At 39.5% G+C, this 20,795-nt stretch overlaps 1 protein-coding gene across 1 annotated transcript in view; it reads left to right on the forward strand.

Annotated features, from left to right (window-relative positions):
• Positions 1-20,795, forward strand: part of RYR2 (ryanodine receptor 2) — a 1,389,277-nt gene that overhangs the window by 447,096 nt on the left and 921,386 nt on the right. Inside the window, 1 exon segment of the mRNA XM_033937646.1 lies at positions 18,511-18,610. Within this exon segment, the coding sequence (XP_033793537.1) occupies positions 18,511-18,610 (100 nt within the window).

Genomic DNA, 20,795 nt, shown 5'->3' on the forward strand with positions numbered 1-20,795 from the left:
GGGCATATAGAGAATTATCAAGAAAGATTAGTTTCCAAAATGTTTAGTAAACAGAATGGTTTTCATAGACTTACGAAAAAAGGGAAGGGAACCAGAACTTCTTAAGTGAAGTGGAAGGTCGTTCCAAAGTCGAGTAAATTTAAAAGACAGAGATTGATCAAGAGTCTTGATTCTTTTAATACCTTTACTAGATGGATAGAACAGCTTGAATTGTTGAGCACCCCTTGCAAAAGAGAATCTATAAGAGTTCCATGATAAAGGAACTAGGGGAGTAAAAATACCACAGAGGATTTTAAAAGTGACACAGACACATTTAAACTGGATTCTAAAATATACAGGGAGCCAGTGGAGATTATAAAGCAGTGGGGTCACATGATCAAACTTGCATTTCCTGACAATCAATCTAGCAGCTGTATTCTGGACCAATTGTAGTCTAGAAATACAGGTTTTTTGTAATAGTGAGGTAAAGGGCATTAGAATAGTCACGGTGAGATAAAATAATCGACTGAACCAAGACTGAAAAATGGTATTGATGAAAAAGGTGTCTGACTTTCCTTAGCATGCGTAAGTTGAAAAAGCATTTCTTAATCACAGAGTTGATTTGATCCTTGAAGGAAAGTGAGGAGTCGAGGAGGACTCCTGGGAACTTAGCAGAAAACTCAGTTTGTAGGGAGGATCCAGAAGCTAGTACTACAGAACTAGGGATACAATCCAATTTTGGGCCGAGCCACAGCAGTTTCGTCTTAGACGCATTCAATTTCATCTGAACAGACTGGCCCACATTAGAAGTTTCGAGATACAAAGATTTACTTTAGGCACTAAATCAGTAGTATCCGGATCTATCTCTATCAGGATAAAAATGTCATCAGCATATGTGAGTAAGGTTTCACAAGTAGACAACTTAAAAATATTAAGAGTGGTCATATAGAGGTTAAATAATATCGGTGAAAGTGGAGAGCCTTGAGGAACTCCACAGGAAGGTTGCCATGAAACAGATGTATTACCTTCAAGGTTCATTGAATAGAAACAGCACAAAAGCAGCTGTAGCTATAAGGGCTATTGAGGTGGTAGACAGGTGATAGTAGGTTTACGGGGAGTTTTGGAGGGCTCAGCATAAATTATAAGGGATATATGATGAGATATATATCTAGCACCCTTTATGTGAAGTTCACAGCAGTGCCCTCTAAGGCACCCAGCTGCTCTGTTGGCACGTCTATGTAGCCAATCCAATTACAATAGTGACCCCTCCCACTTCTAAATGGTGCTAATTTGGACATTTCTAACTTTGATATTTTTGTGGTCAAAAATGGTGAATAAAGTTAGACATCCTGTCTATCTAGACTTTCTGGTAGAAAAAAAAAATGTGGACATCCCATTTAAAAAAGGATGCTTCTCCGCCTCTAACTGTGGACGTCCTGCGGGAAATGTCCAAAGTCAGACTTGGACGTCCTATCAAAAATGGCCTACAAATGTGTTCATTCTACTACCCCTCAATATCACTTCTTTCTCCTTATATACCTCCCAGAGAACTCCATTCCTCAGATCAGCTGCTCTTAGCTGTACCCTTCTCCTCCTGTGTTAGTTTTTGTCATATTAGTTGAATTTGGTTCTTTTGAGTTTTATTAACATGTCTTTTTATTTATTTATTAGCAATCCTTCTATGTCCCGGGTGCAGCCCTTGTTTAGGCAAAACATTGCCATGTCAAGCTATTAGATATCTATTGAATGCTATGGTAAATAAATAATTCTAAGGACTTTCTTTGTATGATCTGCTCTTTGTTTGTATCATATTAGATCCTGCATATCATCTGCCTTATTTCTTGGGACCTTTTATACCCCTCCACATTTCTTACCTCTTGTCTAAAGGTTTCAAGGTTTTATTAAAATTTGATTTAATCGCTTATCTAAATTCTAAGAGAGTTTACAATATATATATATAAAAAAAGAGCATGAACATAATAAAAATGCCATTAACAATACCATTAATAGTTTAAAAAATACCATTAATAATTTAAAAAAAAACAAATTACAAAGAAAAATCAACTAATAATTGGCATATTAAAAAGGGATGAATGAGACAGATGGGAGACAAAAGGAAATAGGGTTAGAAATACAATTTGGATAGGAACGAAAGACAAATAAGGAAAAAACAAAAGGAAAGGGCTCGTTGCTGCTTAATTCCTTAAGGGAGTTTAAAAAGAATACTGGAAAATTTAAATCAGATGTTAAAAGCTTCTTTAAATAAATGACTCTTGAGTAGGCTTTTGAAACGTTAGAGATTAGCTTCTTCTCTAACAAGAGCTGATAAGGTATTCCAAAGTTGAGGGGCTACGACTGAGAAAATGCCTTTTGGTTCCTATTTTATGAAGGGAGGGGACTGTCAGCAATTTACGATTAGATGATCTAAGACTCCACCATCCCCCTTCACTTCTCCATCTATCCATCTTTCTCCCCTTCTTTAACATATGAACTCATGTCTTTCCCCTTTCTACAGCATCTTCCCTTGAGTCTTTATGTTCCATGCCAACAGAGCTGGGGGAGGGGAAGGAAGCATGGCAGCTGCCCTGGGCCCAGAGCTTCTAGGGGCCCCTGGGGGCCAGGATGTTCTTCCCTTCTCTCCAACCCAGTCTGAAGACCCTCTCACCTTTTAAAAAGCAAGGGGGTCTCCAGTGCAGTAGCGATTTTCTGGCATTGACTACAACCTCTTTGGTGCTGTTCCTCTACCTCAATCTGCCCAAGTAGAAACAGGAAGTTGCATCATAGGGGGTGTACTGTGGCAGAGGAACAGCACCAAGGAATCTGCAGGCAGCTCCAAATAATCGCTGCTACACTGGAGATCCCCTGACATTTTAAAAGGTGAAGGGGAGGGGGCTTCAGACCAGGGTGGTGAGAAGGGAAGGACATCTTGGCCCAAGGGGTGGGGGGGGGGGGCTGGAGCAGCTGATTTTAAAATGAAGGGAGAGATGCTGGATGGGAAGTCAGTTAAGAAGAGAAAGGGAGAGATGGTGGGCCCTGGGGTGGTGGGGAGGGAGAAAGAAAAAAATACTGGATAGAAGGGCATTTGGTGGGTGAGGAACTTGGGAGAAGGGGCAGAGAGGAGAGGAATTGGGGAGGGGGGCCCCCACTTAATTTATGCCCTGAGCCCCATCATATCTAACACCAGCCATATTTGTCAATATACCCCCTGTTCGTTTCCCCTTTTTCATCATATCCTCTTCCTTCTGCAGCATTTTCTCTACCTCTTCTGACATTCCCTGGCATTCTGTCTGTCAGATCAGAAACCAGGATGTTTTGAACATGTTGGTGTGATGCTGGCAGAGATGGTATAGAACAGTCAACAGCAACAGATTTTTCTTTGCAGATCCTGGTGGTCCGGTTTGTAGCACTTGCAATCACTGCAGATATGCCAGTCTCCCATGCATGCATCTGAGAGGGCTAGTACATTTATTTCCAGGAAGGCAATTATGCTTGTTTTCTGACTGGAGAGTAAAATATGCAATGTATTATTATAATTATGCCAACAGTGACTTTTCACACAAGAAAGCTATGTTCATTTTTAGGGTAATATCCTTGATAATCATAATTTGCAAGCAATGCCCTCTCTTCATTATGGACCTACTGTAGTAGGTTGATTGATGTACATAATTTTAAATATAAATTTTTATAAGCTGCCGTAACCTAAACTAAAATGTACAGCTTGTGCTAGAGACAGCAAAAAGGGGATCTATTGTGCACCAGGGAAGGAATTATGCTGGCAAGTTAGAAAAACCAAAAAGCTATTGCTGACTGTGATTTCACTAATCTCTTTCTGTGCCTCCTTTTAAAACACATATTTACTTTGGTTTTTATTTGACAACATCCCCTATGAGAACTTTTCAGTGGAGGAAGCCACATGTATTTGACAGCAGATTCAGTTGACAGTGCGTGTGGCAGAAATTCAGGACTGGTGCTCAAGGTGCAGCGGCTGCTAAGAAAGCAAATAGAATGTTAGGAATTATCAGGAAAGGAATGAAAATGTTATAAGGCCACAACTGTATTCAGTTCTGGTCGCCTTATTTCAAAAAAGATATAGCGGAATTAGAAAAGGTGCAGAGAAGAGCAAAAAAAAAAAAAAAGATAAAAGGGATGGGATGGGATAAAGCATCTAGGGCTCTTCAGCATGGAGAAGAGATGGCTCAGGGGTGATATGAGAACAGTCTATAAAATACTGAGTGGAATGGAAAGGGTAGATGTGAATCGCTTGCTCACTCTTTCCAAAAATACTAGGACTAGGGGGCATGTGATAAAGCTGCTAAGTAGATTTAAAATAAACCTGAGAAAATATTTCTTCACACAATGTGTAATTAAACTCTGGAATTCGTTTCCAGAAAATGTGGTGAAATCAGTTAGCTTAGCGGGGTTTAAAAAAGGTTTGGTTAATTTCCTAAAAGAGAAGTCCATAGGCCATTATTGAGATGGCTTGGGGAAGTCCATTGCTTATTTCTAGGATAAGCAGCATGTTTTGCTACTTGGGATCTAACTAGATGCTTGGGACCTGGGTTTGCTACTGATGGAAACAGAATACTGGGCTTGATGGACCTTTGGTCTGTCCCAGTATGGCAATTCTTATGTTCTTATCTGAAACTGCATTGAGAAATCCCAGGGCAGTTTTACTTCCATGTGGCCCTAAAGGCTGTGGGATTTTATAGTACTATGGTAGTTTAGTTTAGTTTATTGTCATTTCTAGTTCGCCTTTATCCAAGGTGGATTACAAAATATACATACACAATAAAAAATTAAAATACATAAACCATGGGATGTGGGTTTCCTGTGTGACAGCCTGAAAGGACGTTGGCGACGGCGTGTGGTGGTTGTTTGTTACAACACCGCAGGATTGCAGTGCCACGGGAACAGATAAGTCCCAGCTTTACTAATTATTTGGCAGTGGTGATTTACACTGTGCTTTTTGAATGTTTATCCTGGTGCAAGTGGCTTAGAATGACCATCTGAAAATAACAGTCTGAAGATATCATCTTTTTAAAAAAAAAATTCAAATATTTTATTGAGAATATGCAAAAAACATACAAGCCAACAGAAATCACAAAGCATCATTTGTCCATCTCGATGAAAACAACCCTCCCAAAACCCAACCACCTCCCAACCCCCCCCCCCCCCAGTCTTGCAGCAAATACAAATTATAACACTAATACTTTAACAACAAATGCAAAATTCACCCTTGTTGGTCTTTCCAATCCAATCCAAATAGACATCCCACACCGTAATGCATTTAGGCAGAAATAACAAGGAACAATTACAAGAAATAATAAGGAAATAACAGATACAATTCTGGATAAGAGCGAACAAGAAAAGGACCTGGGTATACTGATAGATAGGACCCTGAAACCATCGACACAATGTGCGGCAGCGGCAAAGAAAGCAAATAGAATGTTAGACATGATAAAGAAGGGAATCACGAGTAGATTAGAGAGGGTTATAATGCCGCTTTATAGAGCTATGGTCAGACCACGCTTGGAATACTGTGTCCAACATTGGTTTCCCAACCTAAAGAAGGATATAAAACAGCTGGAGAGGGTGCAGAGATGAGCAACGAAGCTGGTTAGATGTATGGAGAACTTGGAATATGAGGAACGACTTAGGACACTGGGACTTTCAAACTACTGAAAGGAATCAACAAAATAGAGCAGGAAAATAAGTTATTTACAATGTCCAATGTGAAACAGACAAGAGGACATGGACTGAAGCTGGGGAGGGACAAGTTCTGGACAAATATCAGGAAGTTCTGCTTCACGCAGCGAGTGGTGGACACTTGGAATGCTCTCCCAGAAGAGGTTATTACAGAATCCACTGTCCTAGGATTCAAAAGCAAACTAGATGCACATCTCCTTACGAGAGGCATAGAGGGATATGGATGACTAAAATTACACCAGGTGTACACCTGGCTGGGCCTCAGCGTGTGCGGATCGCCGGACTTGATGGACCCAAGGTCTGATCTGGAGATGATGGTTCTTATGTTCTTATGTATGCAGGTAAAGTAGCATGGCAAATTGCAGTCAATTTACACATTAACTGGAAATAGTCCAATTGAGCATAAAGAAAGGAGAGGTCTGGGTATCCGGGCTGCTTCTACTTTGCAGCCACCCCCATCCGGGTAGCTGTAAAAATATAGGCCACCAAACGCTGCTCCGCCCTTGTATAGCCCGGCAGTGGCATGTTCAGCAAACAGCAGGCAAGTAGCAAAGGGCAATGTTTCTGCATCACTCGCATCACCAATTGACCCACTTGGTGCCACTAACGCTGTATAACTGGACAGGTCCACCACATATGAAAAAAGTCCCCCTAAACATCACATCCCCGCCAACATCCATCAGAGGTCGTGCTGTGAAACCTATGAAGCTTAACAGGTGTAAGGTACCATTGATAGTACATTTTGTACCCATTCTCTATAATTGTATAGGATACAGAAAGTTGACAAAGCCTTTTATAACATTGAAGCCATGCCACCTGTCTTCCTCTCAACCCTAAAGAATCCTCCCAAGCATCCCGATATGGGTCCAATGGAGCCTCCCGCAGCAAAAGGGCTCAATAAAGCCGGGAGATACCCCCCTTGCCCGCCCCTGAATGGAGAGCTTGTTCTAGAACCGTTTTCCCCAAACATAACTCTCAAAAAGCTCTCTTATACAAGAAAGTGCAATTTGTGTATACACAAATGTATACCGAGTCGTAAGCCCATACTCTTCGTTAAGAGAGTCAAAGGCAATAACCTCCAACCCATCCCACACTTGACCCAAGGTACGAAGTCCTTCCCGAACCCAGTGTCCCTGAACAAGCTCTACCCAACCCATTAAGAAACCTTGTGTAACACAAATCAGAATGTGTAAAAAAACCACCCTGAACGGGAACATAGTCCTACGCACATTGTACCATGTATGCAAAACCACAGCTAAGAAGGGGTTATCAGATTGAATTTGATCCCACAGGGTGGCCAAGGGAGCCCAGAGTAACTTCCATAATGTAAAATCAGGGATAAATGACTGGACCGATGCCCATTGGTAAGGAAAAATAGAACGCAATTCCTCAGCCTGCTCAGGCCGTTGATTAATATTCAAAATTTCTCATTTACTGAAATTAATTTTAAACCCGGAGAGCTTACCATAGTCTTGCAAAACCCGAGATACCACAACAAGAGAGGGTTCCAGCTCCCGCAGAGTTAAGAGAATGTCATCCGCAAACAATAAAATTTTATGCTGCTGATGACCTATCTCAATCCCCCGAATATCAGAACAGTTCCTAACCATACACGCCAGAGACTCAATTGCGATAGCAAACAAAAGGGGGAGATAAAGCACACCCCTGTCTAGTACCACGATAAAGATCAAAAGGCTCCATATAATAATTCATTGATCCGCAAAGTGGACAAAGGGGAGAGATATAATGCTGGTATCCACTCAAAAAATTGACTCCGAATCCCCATTTTATGCAACGTACAGAACTGGAAGGCCCAGCTCACCCTATCAAATGCTTTTTCAGCATCTAAGGACAAAATAAGAGAGAGATAGCCAGACCTCAAAGCCGCCCAAATAAGATGCAGATCAGATTTAATATTATCAAATGTTTGTCTGTTACACACAAAGCCCACCTGATTTTTATAGATCTGCTTTGCTACCACAGTCTGAAACCTGGTTGCCAGAATTTTAGTGAAAATCTTAGAATCACTATCTAAAAGTGAAATCGGCCGGTAAGATTGACACTCTGTAGGAGACTTGCCTGGCTTCAAAATCAATACCACTGCTGCCAACCTCCAGGAATGAGGGAGTGTCTGGCCATCAGCCAACGAATTAAAGACCCTGGTAAGAAGTGGGGCCAGAGTGGAAGTGAAAATTTTATAAAACCCATTTAGAAATCCATCCAAACCAGGAGACTTACCCGCAGGCAAAGATTTAATAGCCTATAACATCTCATCTACAGTTATAGAACCCGACAGCAGCTCTACTTCCCCCTCTGACAAACTTGGGAGAGACAGAGAATCCAGGTAAGCATCTATCTCAGCCTCCGTACCCATATCTTGCGCCCTATATAAAGATTTCTAAAAATCCAAAAATATAGTACTAATATCACTTATAGAAGTTTGGAGCCGACACTGTCCATCATAAATCTGCAAGATATAATTACAGGTGGCTTGCTTCTTCAACTTATTTGCCAATAAATGACTGGCTTTATTGTTAAACTCAAAATGGTCCTGATGGACACGCTGTAGTGCTTCACTGACATCAACCAACTCCAATGCTTGCAAGGCCTTAGTCAGGTTACGCACCCGCTCATGTCCAGATGACAACTCTCCCCCGCCTGGCCACTCCGATCTTTTGCCTCCCGTAATTGATGTCACAAAGTCCCTTCCTATGCCTTTCGGGTCTTATAAATATAAGCCTGCAAAGTTATAATCCTACCCCTCATAACTGCTTTACACCCTTCCCATAAAATCCTAGGGGAGATCCCAGTCTGATCATTAAATTCCAAATTTTCCATTAATGCAGTTCCCAACTGCTCAACATGTACCGGGTCAGCCAACATAGAGTCTAAAAGCCTCCATGGAGGTCTAGGAGGAGAATCCCCATTGCCTAATAGAGATAGAACAACCAGATCATGATTGGACAAAGTGCTCACACAGATATCACAGTCTAACATCCTCTCCACTATCTGGCCATCTCCCAACCAGAGATCTATACAGGAGCCGGAATTATGCACTGAAGAGTGAAAAGTAAAGGCAATAAGCCCCGGGTGAGACCCTCTCCAAAGATCAGATAATCTCCAATGTGCCATAAAGGATTTAAATTGTGCCCGACCCACTCCCGCAAATAACACCAGTTAAATTGAAGTCCCCTCATATCACAATCTTACCTTCGGCAAATCGTAGCAACACCCTATCCAACTGTTGATTAAATTCTCCTTGGTTATCATTGGGAGCATAAACATTATCGTAAAAAGGTCAGGGCCCAGGGCCACCTGTAGCAGCAAGTATCTATCCTCCGGGTCTCTCCGTATCTTCTTTACCTCAAAGGGGAGTGATCATGCTAAAAACAAAAACCCAATCCTCTAGTTTTCTTCCCATCTTTAAGATTAGAAGCAAAAAAACCCAAATGTTCATATTTCTGAAGCAAATGTGTTTCTTGAATTACCAATATCAAGGCTTGCAGTCTCAAAGTTTCTTTAAACATCAGTTGTCTTCGAAGAGGACTATTCAGACCTCGAACATTGCATGTGACAAGATTAATTTTCCCTGACCTTATCATCACCCGGTAAGAAAATTCCATCCCCCCACCAGTATCCAAAAGAAAAAAGAGGCCTCCCTTCCCTACTAGCAGAAGCCACCATACTAATCACCCCAAAGAAAAAATCCCAGTACAAGACTGAAGATATCATCTTAATTCAGCCATGAAATTTTCTTTAATGAGAGAGAGTGGAGTTTTTACCTTTAAAACCCATGAAGCTTAACTGAGGTTTTTTTCTCCTCTCCTCATTTTATTTTCTAATTTTGTTTTTTGTTTTTGGCTTTTTTGGACTATGGGCTTCAGCTAGGAGCATTTGATATAAGCAATTTTAGAGCAGGCTTTCTACTTTATAGTTTTCAGGTTATCCCCAATTAATTTATATATTAACCTAAAGCCTAAGCTTGGGGTTTATTTTTCAGTTAATTAAATAGCTGCCTATTGGATAACTCAAATTCTTAAAACCAGCTATTAAATCTTTAATACAAACAAGTATAATCTTAATCAACTCAATTTTAATATTATCTCCCACAATTCATTTCATTACAGTACAACTTATCAATACTTAATTTATTAATAAATATCAGAATAATTTAGTCAGTGAACCTAATCCCCATCAACTCACACTCACTTCCCAACTTTCATAAACATATTACAGTCATCGTGATTACTTTTATCCAAAACTGGATCTTAGTTAGTTCATTAGTCCATGATCATCTAGTCAGAGAGGCTTCAAAAAGAGTTGCACAACAGTCTAACACATGAGAATCACAGTTTGATTTCCTGGTACATGGTGTGTTTCCTGCTTATCAGCTGATCCTGGCTTGTGCTGAACCCTGGGTCCCTGCTCGGGTCACGCTTAATTTACTGGTGAAGTTGGTAAGCCTTGCAAATACAGCTCCTGAAGACGTCAGGTGGCGAAACACAGTCTTGTGTTGAGCTGAATGCTTCATGAATTGAAGAACAGGACCATCATGAGGACAGAGAGGCCTGTCGGTTGTGTTTAAAAAACTGTGATTCTCATGTGCTAGACTGTTGCACTTAATTGGATGTTAGGCACCCACCAGTTTGAAGGTAGGTGCCTAGTCTAAGTTGCCTACCACAAAGTAGGTATGGATAGGGGGCAATTTTGATCGTCCATCATACACATAAGTAGAGGGGGTATCTTTGATTCCAGATAAAGATACTCCAAAAGACTGGAGAGAAACTCTGTTTTCTTCTGTGATAGTAACGTAATCAAATTGACAATAATCACAGCTTTAATTTTAATTGTATTTTAAATTAAATATTTATGTGAAAAACTCAGACCCTGAACCTGTGAAATAGTGTAACAACACCACCTGAGGTTCAATGGGGGACCATCATAGTTTTTCACTGTCCCCATATACCATCCAAACAATTTGACACAGACAATACAAAAAGTACTTATCTGAATCGGATGGAATTACCGCTGTTGAAGAACCTCAGAGGATTTTAAAGTGACAAGTGCAATTAAAAACAAATGCTATGTTGATTGAAGAAAAATTCACTCTAATGACCCTGTCGATGGTATGTGTTATGCCTCATACCAGTATGAATAATGATATCAAACAAATTATTTTAAAACACTGGTCTGTCGTTCAGTATCATACGGCTTTCCAGGAGAGACCTAAATTTGCTTTCTCCAGGGCCCCAAATTTAGGAGAAAAATTAAAATACAGGCAGTTGAGTTTTGATACAAGGAATTTTCTTCCTCATCAAGCGTGTGGCAAGTGCCGCTTATGCCATTATGTATGGGACACCTTATATATTGATATCCCTACAGGTCAAAAGAAAAAATTCAAATTGCAATTGGATACAAACTGTGATTCTGTAGGGGTAATATATTGTATAAAATGCCCATGCAATAAATTTTATATTGGCCAGACGTCTCGCAAGATTAAGATCAGAATTTCCGAACATTTAAGTGGCATTCGCAATCAGCGGATGTCAGCCCCCCTTGCAGCCCACTGGATAGAGAAATCACATTCGATTGATGATCTTAAATACACTGTTCTTATCCAGATCAGGGACTCAGAGGGAGATCTCTCGGGGTCTTTGATCCGGAAAGAACAGCGTTTTATTTTTGAATGGCAAACATTGACCCCGCATGGTTTAAATCATGAAATTGAATGGTTACTTACGTAACATTTCCGGCGAGGGTAAGCCATTAATTCTTGGTTGGGGCTCCGTTACTTCCGGCAATTTTGTCATTTCCGGTGGGATTGGAATTTAACGGGAGTTCAAGGGAAGTATCTCCACTCTCATTTCTTCAATCAGTCTGTCCTGATAAGGTTACCTCTCTGATGCTTTGTGCCACTAACAGGTATTTATATGTAATTTTGATATAGTGAGTTAATAATTTGACTCTTTCGGGAGATAATATAATTTAAGTTCCTGAGGTCTCAAGTAGTGGGTTATACTACATTTAGATAAGATTTTTTCCTAATAGTTATTTTTGCTTTGGATTATTAGTGTCCTTCCCTGAAGAAGACTTGAAACTCGAGTCGGGGGGACAGGGTCATTAGAGTGAATTTTTTTTCAATCAACATAGCATTTGTTTTTAATTGCACTTGTCACTTTAAAATCCTCTGAGGTTCTTCAACAGCGGTAATTCCATCCGATTCAGATAAGTACTTTTTGTATTGTCTGTGTCAAATTGTTTGGATGGTACATGGGGACAGTGAAAAACTATGATGGTCCCCCATTGAACCTCAGGTGGTGTTGTTACACTATTTCACAGGTTCAGGGTCTGAGTTTTTCACATAAATATTTAATTTAAAATACAATTAAAATTAAAGCTGTGATTATTGCCAATTTGATCCAGATAAAGATAACCACAAAATTTTTGTCTTAGCTACATTCAAACATAAGCAATTTGCTGACATCCAGGCCGTATAAGATGATAACAATCGAAAACCTTGAGCACAATCTGTAGGAAACTAAAAAAAAACCCTGGAAATAATCTGCATATAGACAATTACTATACTCCAAGATGTAAAAGCAATTTACCAATTGGAGTCATAAATAAATCCAGTGGGAAAAACGACCTTTTACTCCCTCCAGTCACACAAAATATTCTACTACTAAGGAATGATTGAAACTATTTAAAAACTGTACACAAAATCCCAAATGTACTTAATCTGTGTAAAAGTAATGAATGATTCACAATATCAAATTTTGCAGCCACATCCAAAGACACTAATAAATAGTGTTTCCCCTTATCAGAACCCCTTGCGAATTTCCTCACAAAGGGATAACAAGAGCAATTCTGTGTTATGATCCTTATGGAATCCAAACTGGAAATCATCCAAACAACCTTAGCAGATGATAAAATCATCCAGTTGTAAAACAACCCTCTCTAATACCTTAGACATAAATCTCAAATTAGAGAGATTCCACCTTTGAAACATCTAAAGAAGGGCCTTTCAAAAGAGGTCAAATAGCCAGTTTTAACATTTCTGGAACACATCCAGAGCTCGAAGATCGAGTAATAATAGATGCTACTGAAGGCGCTATCTCAGTTTTCAAAGCCGTAGCCCTTTCAGGACCAAGGGACATATTTGTCCCATAACTTTAAAATCCTATAAATTTTGATTGGGATAGTCTACAGTTCTAAATTTGATATGTACGGATTCCATATGATACTGCCTTTATGTAAACAAACTGGTTCCGACATTCATTCATTAGCGTCGTTGCTAGATTGACGAGAAGATTCACTTGCCACACTGTCCATAAGCCAGAAGTGTGATTTTTTAAAAATAAAAATAATGATATTTCACAAAAAAAATCAATTTTTTGGCATCTGCAAGCCCTTTTTACCATAAAAATGTCGTCAAAACCACAAAAATTGGCCTATGATCCTTATGGTCCTGAAAGGGTTAAATACTGTTGTTGCACATGGATTCAAAGGGCAATTGGACGAACTAACAGTCTCAATAGCTTGAAACACATCTTTCGTACAAACTGGTAGAAACTCAGACCATATTTCCCCAACTTCCACATCTACTTGTTCCACCTTTACTGACTAGTCAGTCAGGCAAACGGGCTCACCTTTGGAAAAGTGATGTCATTTATGTAAATGCTAGCTGATGGGGGGGAGGGGGGTGTTAGGGGCCCAGACGTGGGTACAGGCTAAAGTCTGCCAGTTTGTGTGGGGTAGGGGATTGTGGCGGAGGGGGAAGACTCGAACATAAACAAAGACCCTCATTTTTGGGACTTTTTTTGGGCCTAAAAATCTCAGTTTATATTCGAGTATATACAATATTTGGGGAAATCCCATAAACTTGACTGATTTACGACCCTCAAGGACCAATACTGCCCACACCTTCTCGAAGCGATTTATTTATTTATTGTCATTTGATATACCACTAAATAGCCTATTCTAGGCATCATAGCAGTTTACAAGTTAAAAATATAAAAAACACGAGAGAGGAAACAGAAAAAAAAGTAGCTGATGAGCCAAAGATTTGATTTACAGTTATCAATATTAGAGCAAGCTAAAGGAAAGGGAGAAAAAAAAGCAGGTACATGAATGAAAATATCTTTAAAAACAAATGGAGGAAATATTTTTTTTTTACTCAAAGAATAGTTAAGCTCTGGAACTTGTTGCCAGAGGACATGGTAACAGCAGTTATCTTAGCTGGGTTGAAAAAAGTTATGGACAAGTCCTGGAGGAAAAGTCCATGGTCTGCTATTGAGATAGACCTGGGGGAAGCCATTGCTTGCCCTGGGATTAATAACATGGAATGTTACTGCAATTTGGGTTTCCGCCAGGTGCTAGTGACCCAGTATGGCTATTCTTATGTTACAGATTCAAGGTTTACTTGTAAATACAGCAGCAGACATTGAAATTGGAAAGAAACTTGACCTTATGAGTTTTTCCTGATAGAAATGTCATTTACATTTCCCATGTCCTTTCAAACACACATCCCTAAAGCTTTTGTTTTTATTGTGAGTGCTATATTGTTCTATGCCTTACAGTGATGGATGGGAAGGTTACAAATACTTTTCAATAAACAGAGGTCATAAACACTCATGTGCAGCAGGGTTAACTGCAAAAGTGCTTTTGAGCAGATGATGTTAGCTGTATAAATCGAAGTCTCAGCTTAATGGTAGATTCTTACAGACTGGTACCATATACAGTAGCTTTGTCAAATTAGTTTTAATTTCTTTTTTTTTTTTTTTTTTTTTTTTTTGAGGGTGGGGAGGGGATGAGATTTGCTTGGATTATTAGCACCTTGACAGTATCTGCTTTTATATGAGAAATTATTGCATTGATTTAGAGTTTAGATCCTTAGAGGCTAGTCCAGATTTATTTACATACATTTTTTGCTTTACTGTTTTTTCATGGTGACTTTGGGAGAGAGGAGGGCGACGAAAATGATAGGAGGCTTGCGCCAGAAGACGTATGAGGAGAGACTGGAAGCCCTGAATATGTATAGCCTAGAGGAAAGGAGAGACGGGAGATATGATTCAGACATTCAAACACTTGAAGGGTATTAATGTAGAACAAAATCTTTTCCAGAGAAAGGAAAATGGAAAAACCAGAGGACATAATTTGAGGTTGAGGGGTGGTAGATTCAGGGGCAATTTAGGAAATTCTACTTTATGGAGAGGGTAGTGGATGCCTGGAATGTGCTCCCGAGAGAGGTGGTGGAGAGGAAAACTGTGACTGAGTTCAAAGAAGCGTGGGATGAACACAGAGGATTTAGAATCAGAAAATAATAGTAAATATTGAACTAAGGCCAGTACTGGGCAAACTTGCACGGTCTGTGTCTGTATATGGCCGTTTGGTGGAGGATGGGCTGGGAAGGGCTTCAATGGCTGGGAGGGTGTAGATGGGCTGGAGTAGGATTTAACGGAGATTTCGGCAGTTGGAACCCAAGCACAGTACCGGGTAAAGCTTTGGATTCTTGCCCAGAAATAGCTAAGAAGAAAAAATTTAAAAATTTAAATTGAATCAGGTTGGGCAGACTGGATGCACCATTCAGGTCGTTATCTGCCGTCATCTACTGTGTTAATATGTTACTATGATTCAACAAAGGGAAGTAGGCACATTAGAGCGCACAAATGTGTTAGTTCGCGCTATCCACTAAAATGCCCATTTCATGTGCTAACATCCTTAGTACCCTTTCTTGAATTCTCCCCTTTATGTTTCTCTTATATTTTATACTGTTTAGGTTGTAATTTTTTGTATCCTCTGTTGCATTTGAAGTGTGCTTTACTAGAAGAAGTTCATTAGGTTGCTCAGGTGCTTTTTGAGGTAACTTTACATTCTTCCACTTTGTTGACTGATGATATTTGTCAGTTTAGGCCAGACATGGGCAACTCCGGTCCTCAAGGGCCAGAATCCAATCGGCTTTTCAGGATTTCCTAGATGAATATGCATATTCATTGTGGAAATCCTGAAAAGCTGATTGGATTCCGGCCCTCGAGGACCGGAGTTACCCATGTCTGGTCTAGGCTCATGGACCATTGGAAGTGGCATATATAAGGGTTTATGAGGTGTTAAATAATATTTGTACTCTACTAGTATTTTTTCCACTCCTTTTTCTCCCTCTTCCCCTTTTCTAAATTGCAGACCCTCTATCTTGGAATTAATTTCCAATACAGATAAGATCTAAGAAGCTTTTAAAACGGTCTTATTTTGTAAGAGTTATGGGCATTTGAACTTGAACTAGGTGGAAAATTGAAAATAAGAAAAAATGAGAAAAGTAAACATTATGGGACTCATTATCGAAAGAGAAAAATGTCCAAAAACTGGTCTAAGTTGGCACTTGGATGAACATTTCTCAAAAATGTCCAAGCGCCGATAAAAATGGGTTTGGACGTATTTCTAAACGACCTAGGCCTTCATAGTACCGCTCAACGTCCAAAGTTAAACAGGGCATTTCGGGAGGCGTGTCGAGGGCGGGAGTTGGGCGGGACGTGGGCCGGCTTAGACTTAGTCGTAAAGCATATATAATCGAAGGTTTAACAACAGAGCTTAGACGGAACTTGGACGTTGTGACTTAGACCATGTAAAACATGGTCTTAGTCACAAAAACCTACCTAAACTCACCAAATAAGCACTGAAAACACATAACACAGAACCCCACACACTACCCAGTGATCACCAACCCCCCACCCCATAAAAATTTTATTCACAACTTTAAATTTCAGCCTCCAGATCATCATCACCTGGCTGCCAGGCATAGGAATGCCTAGTCGTCCAGCCCAGAGGCAGCTTAAGTCATCTTAGGGGTGGGTTAGGGACCTATAGAGAGGAGGACCCATGCCCATAAGCCCCTGTAAGCACTGCATTGATACTGAAACATGTGCACTGCCCTATACACCCCCAAAACCCTTTTTTACTGGCATATAAGTGGCTCCTGCAGCCATAAGGGCTATTGCGGTGGTAGATAAGTGGGTCTAGGGAATTCTGGAGGTGGTTTAGGGGGCTCACAGTGACCTATAAGGGAGTTGTAGTGAGGAGCAGACATGGCACCCTTTTTGTGAAGTTCACAGCAGTGCCCTGTAAGGTACCCCACTATTTAGGTGGCATGTCTGGGTGTGCAGCCCATCACTTTGCAGACCCCTCCCACGTCCAACAGGGCTTGTTCTAGGCGTTTTGGACTTGGACAGAAGGTTGGATGGAAATATGGTATAAAGATAGACAATTTAGTGGCTTGGACGATCAGATCGGCAGGACGTATAATTAGACAATTTTTGAAAGTAAAAAAAAAGTTGGACGTATCTTTCGAAAATGTGTCTTGGGCTCTTTTTAACTTTGGACGACTTGTAAGATGGACATAAACGGCTATTATAGTTGAAAAAAAAGTAATTCATTCTCAAACTGATAACATATTCAACAGTTTTTGAAATTTTATTCAAGCTTGTATTTTTTTGAGCATTATTCAGCTAAAGAGGAAGAAGGGTTAGAATTTTTAAGTTGATTGAGGGACCTAAAATTCCCGATCATTTGAAAGGAAATCTTGAGGCTGCTATTTCACAAAAAGAAATACTGTACATTCTGCATTGAAGTCCCTTAGAGTAGGATCCGCTCCAGGTGGTGATGGATATACGGTAGAATTTTATGCATCATTTCAAAATATATTGTTACCTCATCTACTAAATTTATATCAGGATCAACTGAATAATGGTTGTATAACAGGTACTATGGCTGAATCTTTAACTATTGTTTTGCCAAAGCCAAATAAAGATTCTGTTCATTTACCTTTACACATCCAGGGGGGAGGGAGGTTGGAGGGAGGGAAGTAAATATTGATGGTTACACTTGGGTAACTTAATTTTTTCATTACATACTATGCTATACATTTTGATATGTTACTAATAATAGTAGGAAAAATGAAAATTTTGAAGGATATATATGTTACCTGTTCAGATAATAGTGCAATGTATGTAATAATTATTGTTCTTTTATTTGTATTGCATTGTTTTAGCTTGAAAATCAATAAAGAATTACAAAAAAAAGAAAAAGAAAATAAGAGCACAAAATATTTTTTATTTTATGTTTCTTTGGTTTTTAGTAATTTTTATGTACATTGTATATTATGTTATTTTTTAGAAGATTATGGGCTCTTTTTTACTAAACTGTGGTAGAGCTTTTTACCATAGGCCCTCAAGGTAAATGCTCTGATGCTCATTTCTCCCCTCCCCCCCCTTTTTACCCAACCATAGCACGGTTTTTAGCACCGGCTATGGCAGTAACAGCTCCGATGCTCAAAGGAATTCTATGAGCAGCGGAGCTGTTACCACCATGGTCTGCACTAAAATCCATGCTATGCTATAAGTGCTGGAGTGTTTACCTTGCTGGCCAGTGGTAAGAAGCTCTACCGTGATTTAGTAAAAGCATATAAATGTATAAAATGTGATCTGCCTAGGTGTGAGCATAATAAAAATGAATAAACTAAATTAAATTAAACTTCCCCCTCCACCCATTTTCCTGCTTTTTTTTTCTCTTTTAAGTGCACAAATCTTTATGCATATTTAAAAATTTTCATGCCTAAAATGTAGGCATGACCTCTGCACTTAAGCTAGTATTTTATAAAAGCATGTGGCTGCCTATTTGTCTTCTTAAAATAGCATCTGATAGGTGCCGTCTTTTCCAGGTACCCTTTTAGAAAATTACCCTCTGTATATGTTTTTTGCCAAATACTGTATCTTGACAGAAGGAAGCTTTATATAATATTCCAGTGACGACAAATGTTTTATCTTCTATTTGCAGCACTTATCATATGGCAATGGGAGCTTACATGTAGATGCAGCTTTCCAGCAAACCCTTTGGAGTGTGGCCCCAATTAGCTCAGGAAGTGAGGTGGCCCAAGGTAAGATCCTTTCAGCATTAAATCTGACAAACTGTTTTCTGTTTTGTTTTGTTTTTTTTAAACTATTATTTAACAAACTAATGACTTCCTAAAGGGTTGAAATAAACCTGTGTTCTGAGGGTTCTTTGTACTCGGGATAATAAAGCTGTGGGAAATACTTGAAGAAGGTAAAATAACAGCGTGTCTAATAAAGGTGCTGGTTATGGCCACCTATTTTAAGTCAATCCTGCAAAAGAACGTAGACACCTGTACACTCACATTTAAGGTATGATCATTCACACAAACTATTCAGCTGGTGTAAATGCTTGCAGCAAGGTTTTAGAATAAACAGAAACTTGATGGTAGATATAGGCCAGATGGCCCAGACACAGTATTCACTATCCCCTCCTCTCCCTGAGAACTTCCACACACCTGTCCCACTCTTTCTTGAATTCAGACACAGTCTTTTGTCTCCACCACCTCCACTGGGAGACTGTCCATGTACTTACCACCCTTTCTGTAAAAAAAGTATTTCCTTAGATTACTCCTGAGCCTATAGCCTCTTCATTTCATGCTATGCCCTCTCATTCTGAAGCTTTCCTTCATTTGAAAATGACTTACTTCCTGTGCATTAGTGCCATGGAGATATTTAAATGTCTGTCCTAACCCTTCTCTCCCATCTTTCTTCCGATTATACGTATTGAGGTCTATAGGTCTGTCTCCATATGCTTTATGACAGAGACCACTGGCCAATTTTGTAGCCACCCTTTGAATGGCCTCCATCCTTTTTATACCTTTTTGTGCGTAAACTATAGAGTTCTATTATTTATTTATGTGCTTATCTGCGCTGCCCATACTCTACCTAAACTCTGTCCATGCTTATGCCAACCTGCGAAGTATGTGCCATCAAATCACGGTGTATAATTTCTGCTAGTCCTTATTCTATAAACGAGAGTCTAAAGAAATACAACCTGGAGTGGCAGCTCCAGGAGGGCCATTAGTAAGAATACCAGTATGATAACCAAGATAAAATTTATTAGCACATCAATCCAACATACCATGTTTTTGCCCAATAGGTTTTAATACCCCTGATGCAGATGGATGCTGAATTGTGACTGTGTTGAGTTGATGTGCTAATACATTTTATCTTGGTGTTCACTGACATTTATACTGCTGTCTCTCCTGGACTTGCCATTCCAGGTGGGTTTTTTTTTTTTTTACTATTTCATTCCCTGTCTCTTTGACATCTCTCTCATTCTATAAGAAGTCATTTACATGCCTGAAGTGGCCACTGATGTATGTAAATGACTAGAATACCACCATTTACATACCTTTCTAGCCTAAAACTAAGTGGTTCCTTATAGAATTATTCCTCGTGTGGAAATTTACATTACATTACATTAGTATTTATGGTTCGCTAATATGCCCTAGAAGGAGTTCAATATGATTTCCAATTTAGAGGAGCCTGGCCATGTCCAGGATTTACATTATTTCATTAGGGTTCATGAAATATCTTGGTTTGTGTTCATGAAGGCATATAATAATAATAATAATAATAATAATAACTTTATTCTTATATGGTTTGGAGAGAAGATTGGCCATATCTGGTGTTGTAATCTTGACATTACGGGTTCTGGCATGAGTGGCATTTTCTTGGTTTGTGGGGCGGTGGGTATGTAGAGAGCTTGATCATCTTACATTACATTACATTAGTGATTTTTATTCTGCCATTACCTTGCGGTTTAAGGCGGTTACATAAGGAGTTATTGGACATTTAGGAATATATAAGGAGTTATCTGGACATTTCCCATGGTATTACAGAGTGGAGCGGGTTGCTATTGGGGATTGAGATGATTCTTGCTGTGTTAGTTTGTCTTTAAGGATTTCTTGAATAGCAGGATTTTTATTTCTTTTCTGAAGGTTTTGTAGTCTGGGTCGTGATCAGTAAATTAGAGAGTTGGTAGTCTAGTTTTGCTGCTTGAGGAGGCCATCGTATATTTTTTTTTTGTTTGACGTTTCTGATTGGAGGGTGCATGAATGGAGTGTGGAGAGGTGGTTTGTGTCTTGTTTGGTTTCTGTTGGTCGTAGCCTGTTTGTGGAGGGGAGAAGGATATGTTCCAAAATAGATAGGTTTTTAGAATTTTACGAAAGTTGTGGTAGGAGGGGGTATTCCTTAATTGTGCTTGTAAAGGATTACACTATTTTG

This window comes from Geotrypetes seraphini, chromosome 3 (genome assembly GCF_902459505.1).
Source record: "Geotrypetes seraphini chromosome 3, aGeoSer1.1, whole genome shotgun sequence".
NCBI classification, from domain to species: domain Eukaryota; kingdom Metazoa; phylum Chordata; class Amphibia; order Gymnophiona; family Dermophiidae; genus Geotrypetes; species Geotrypetes seraphini.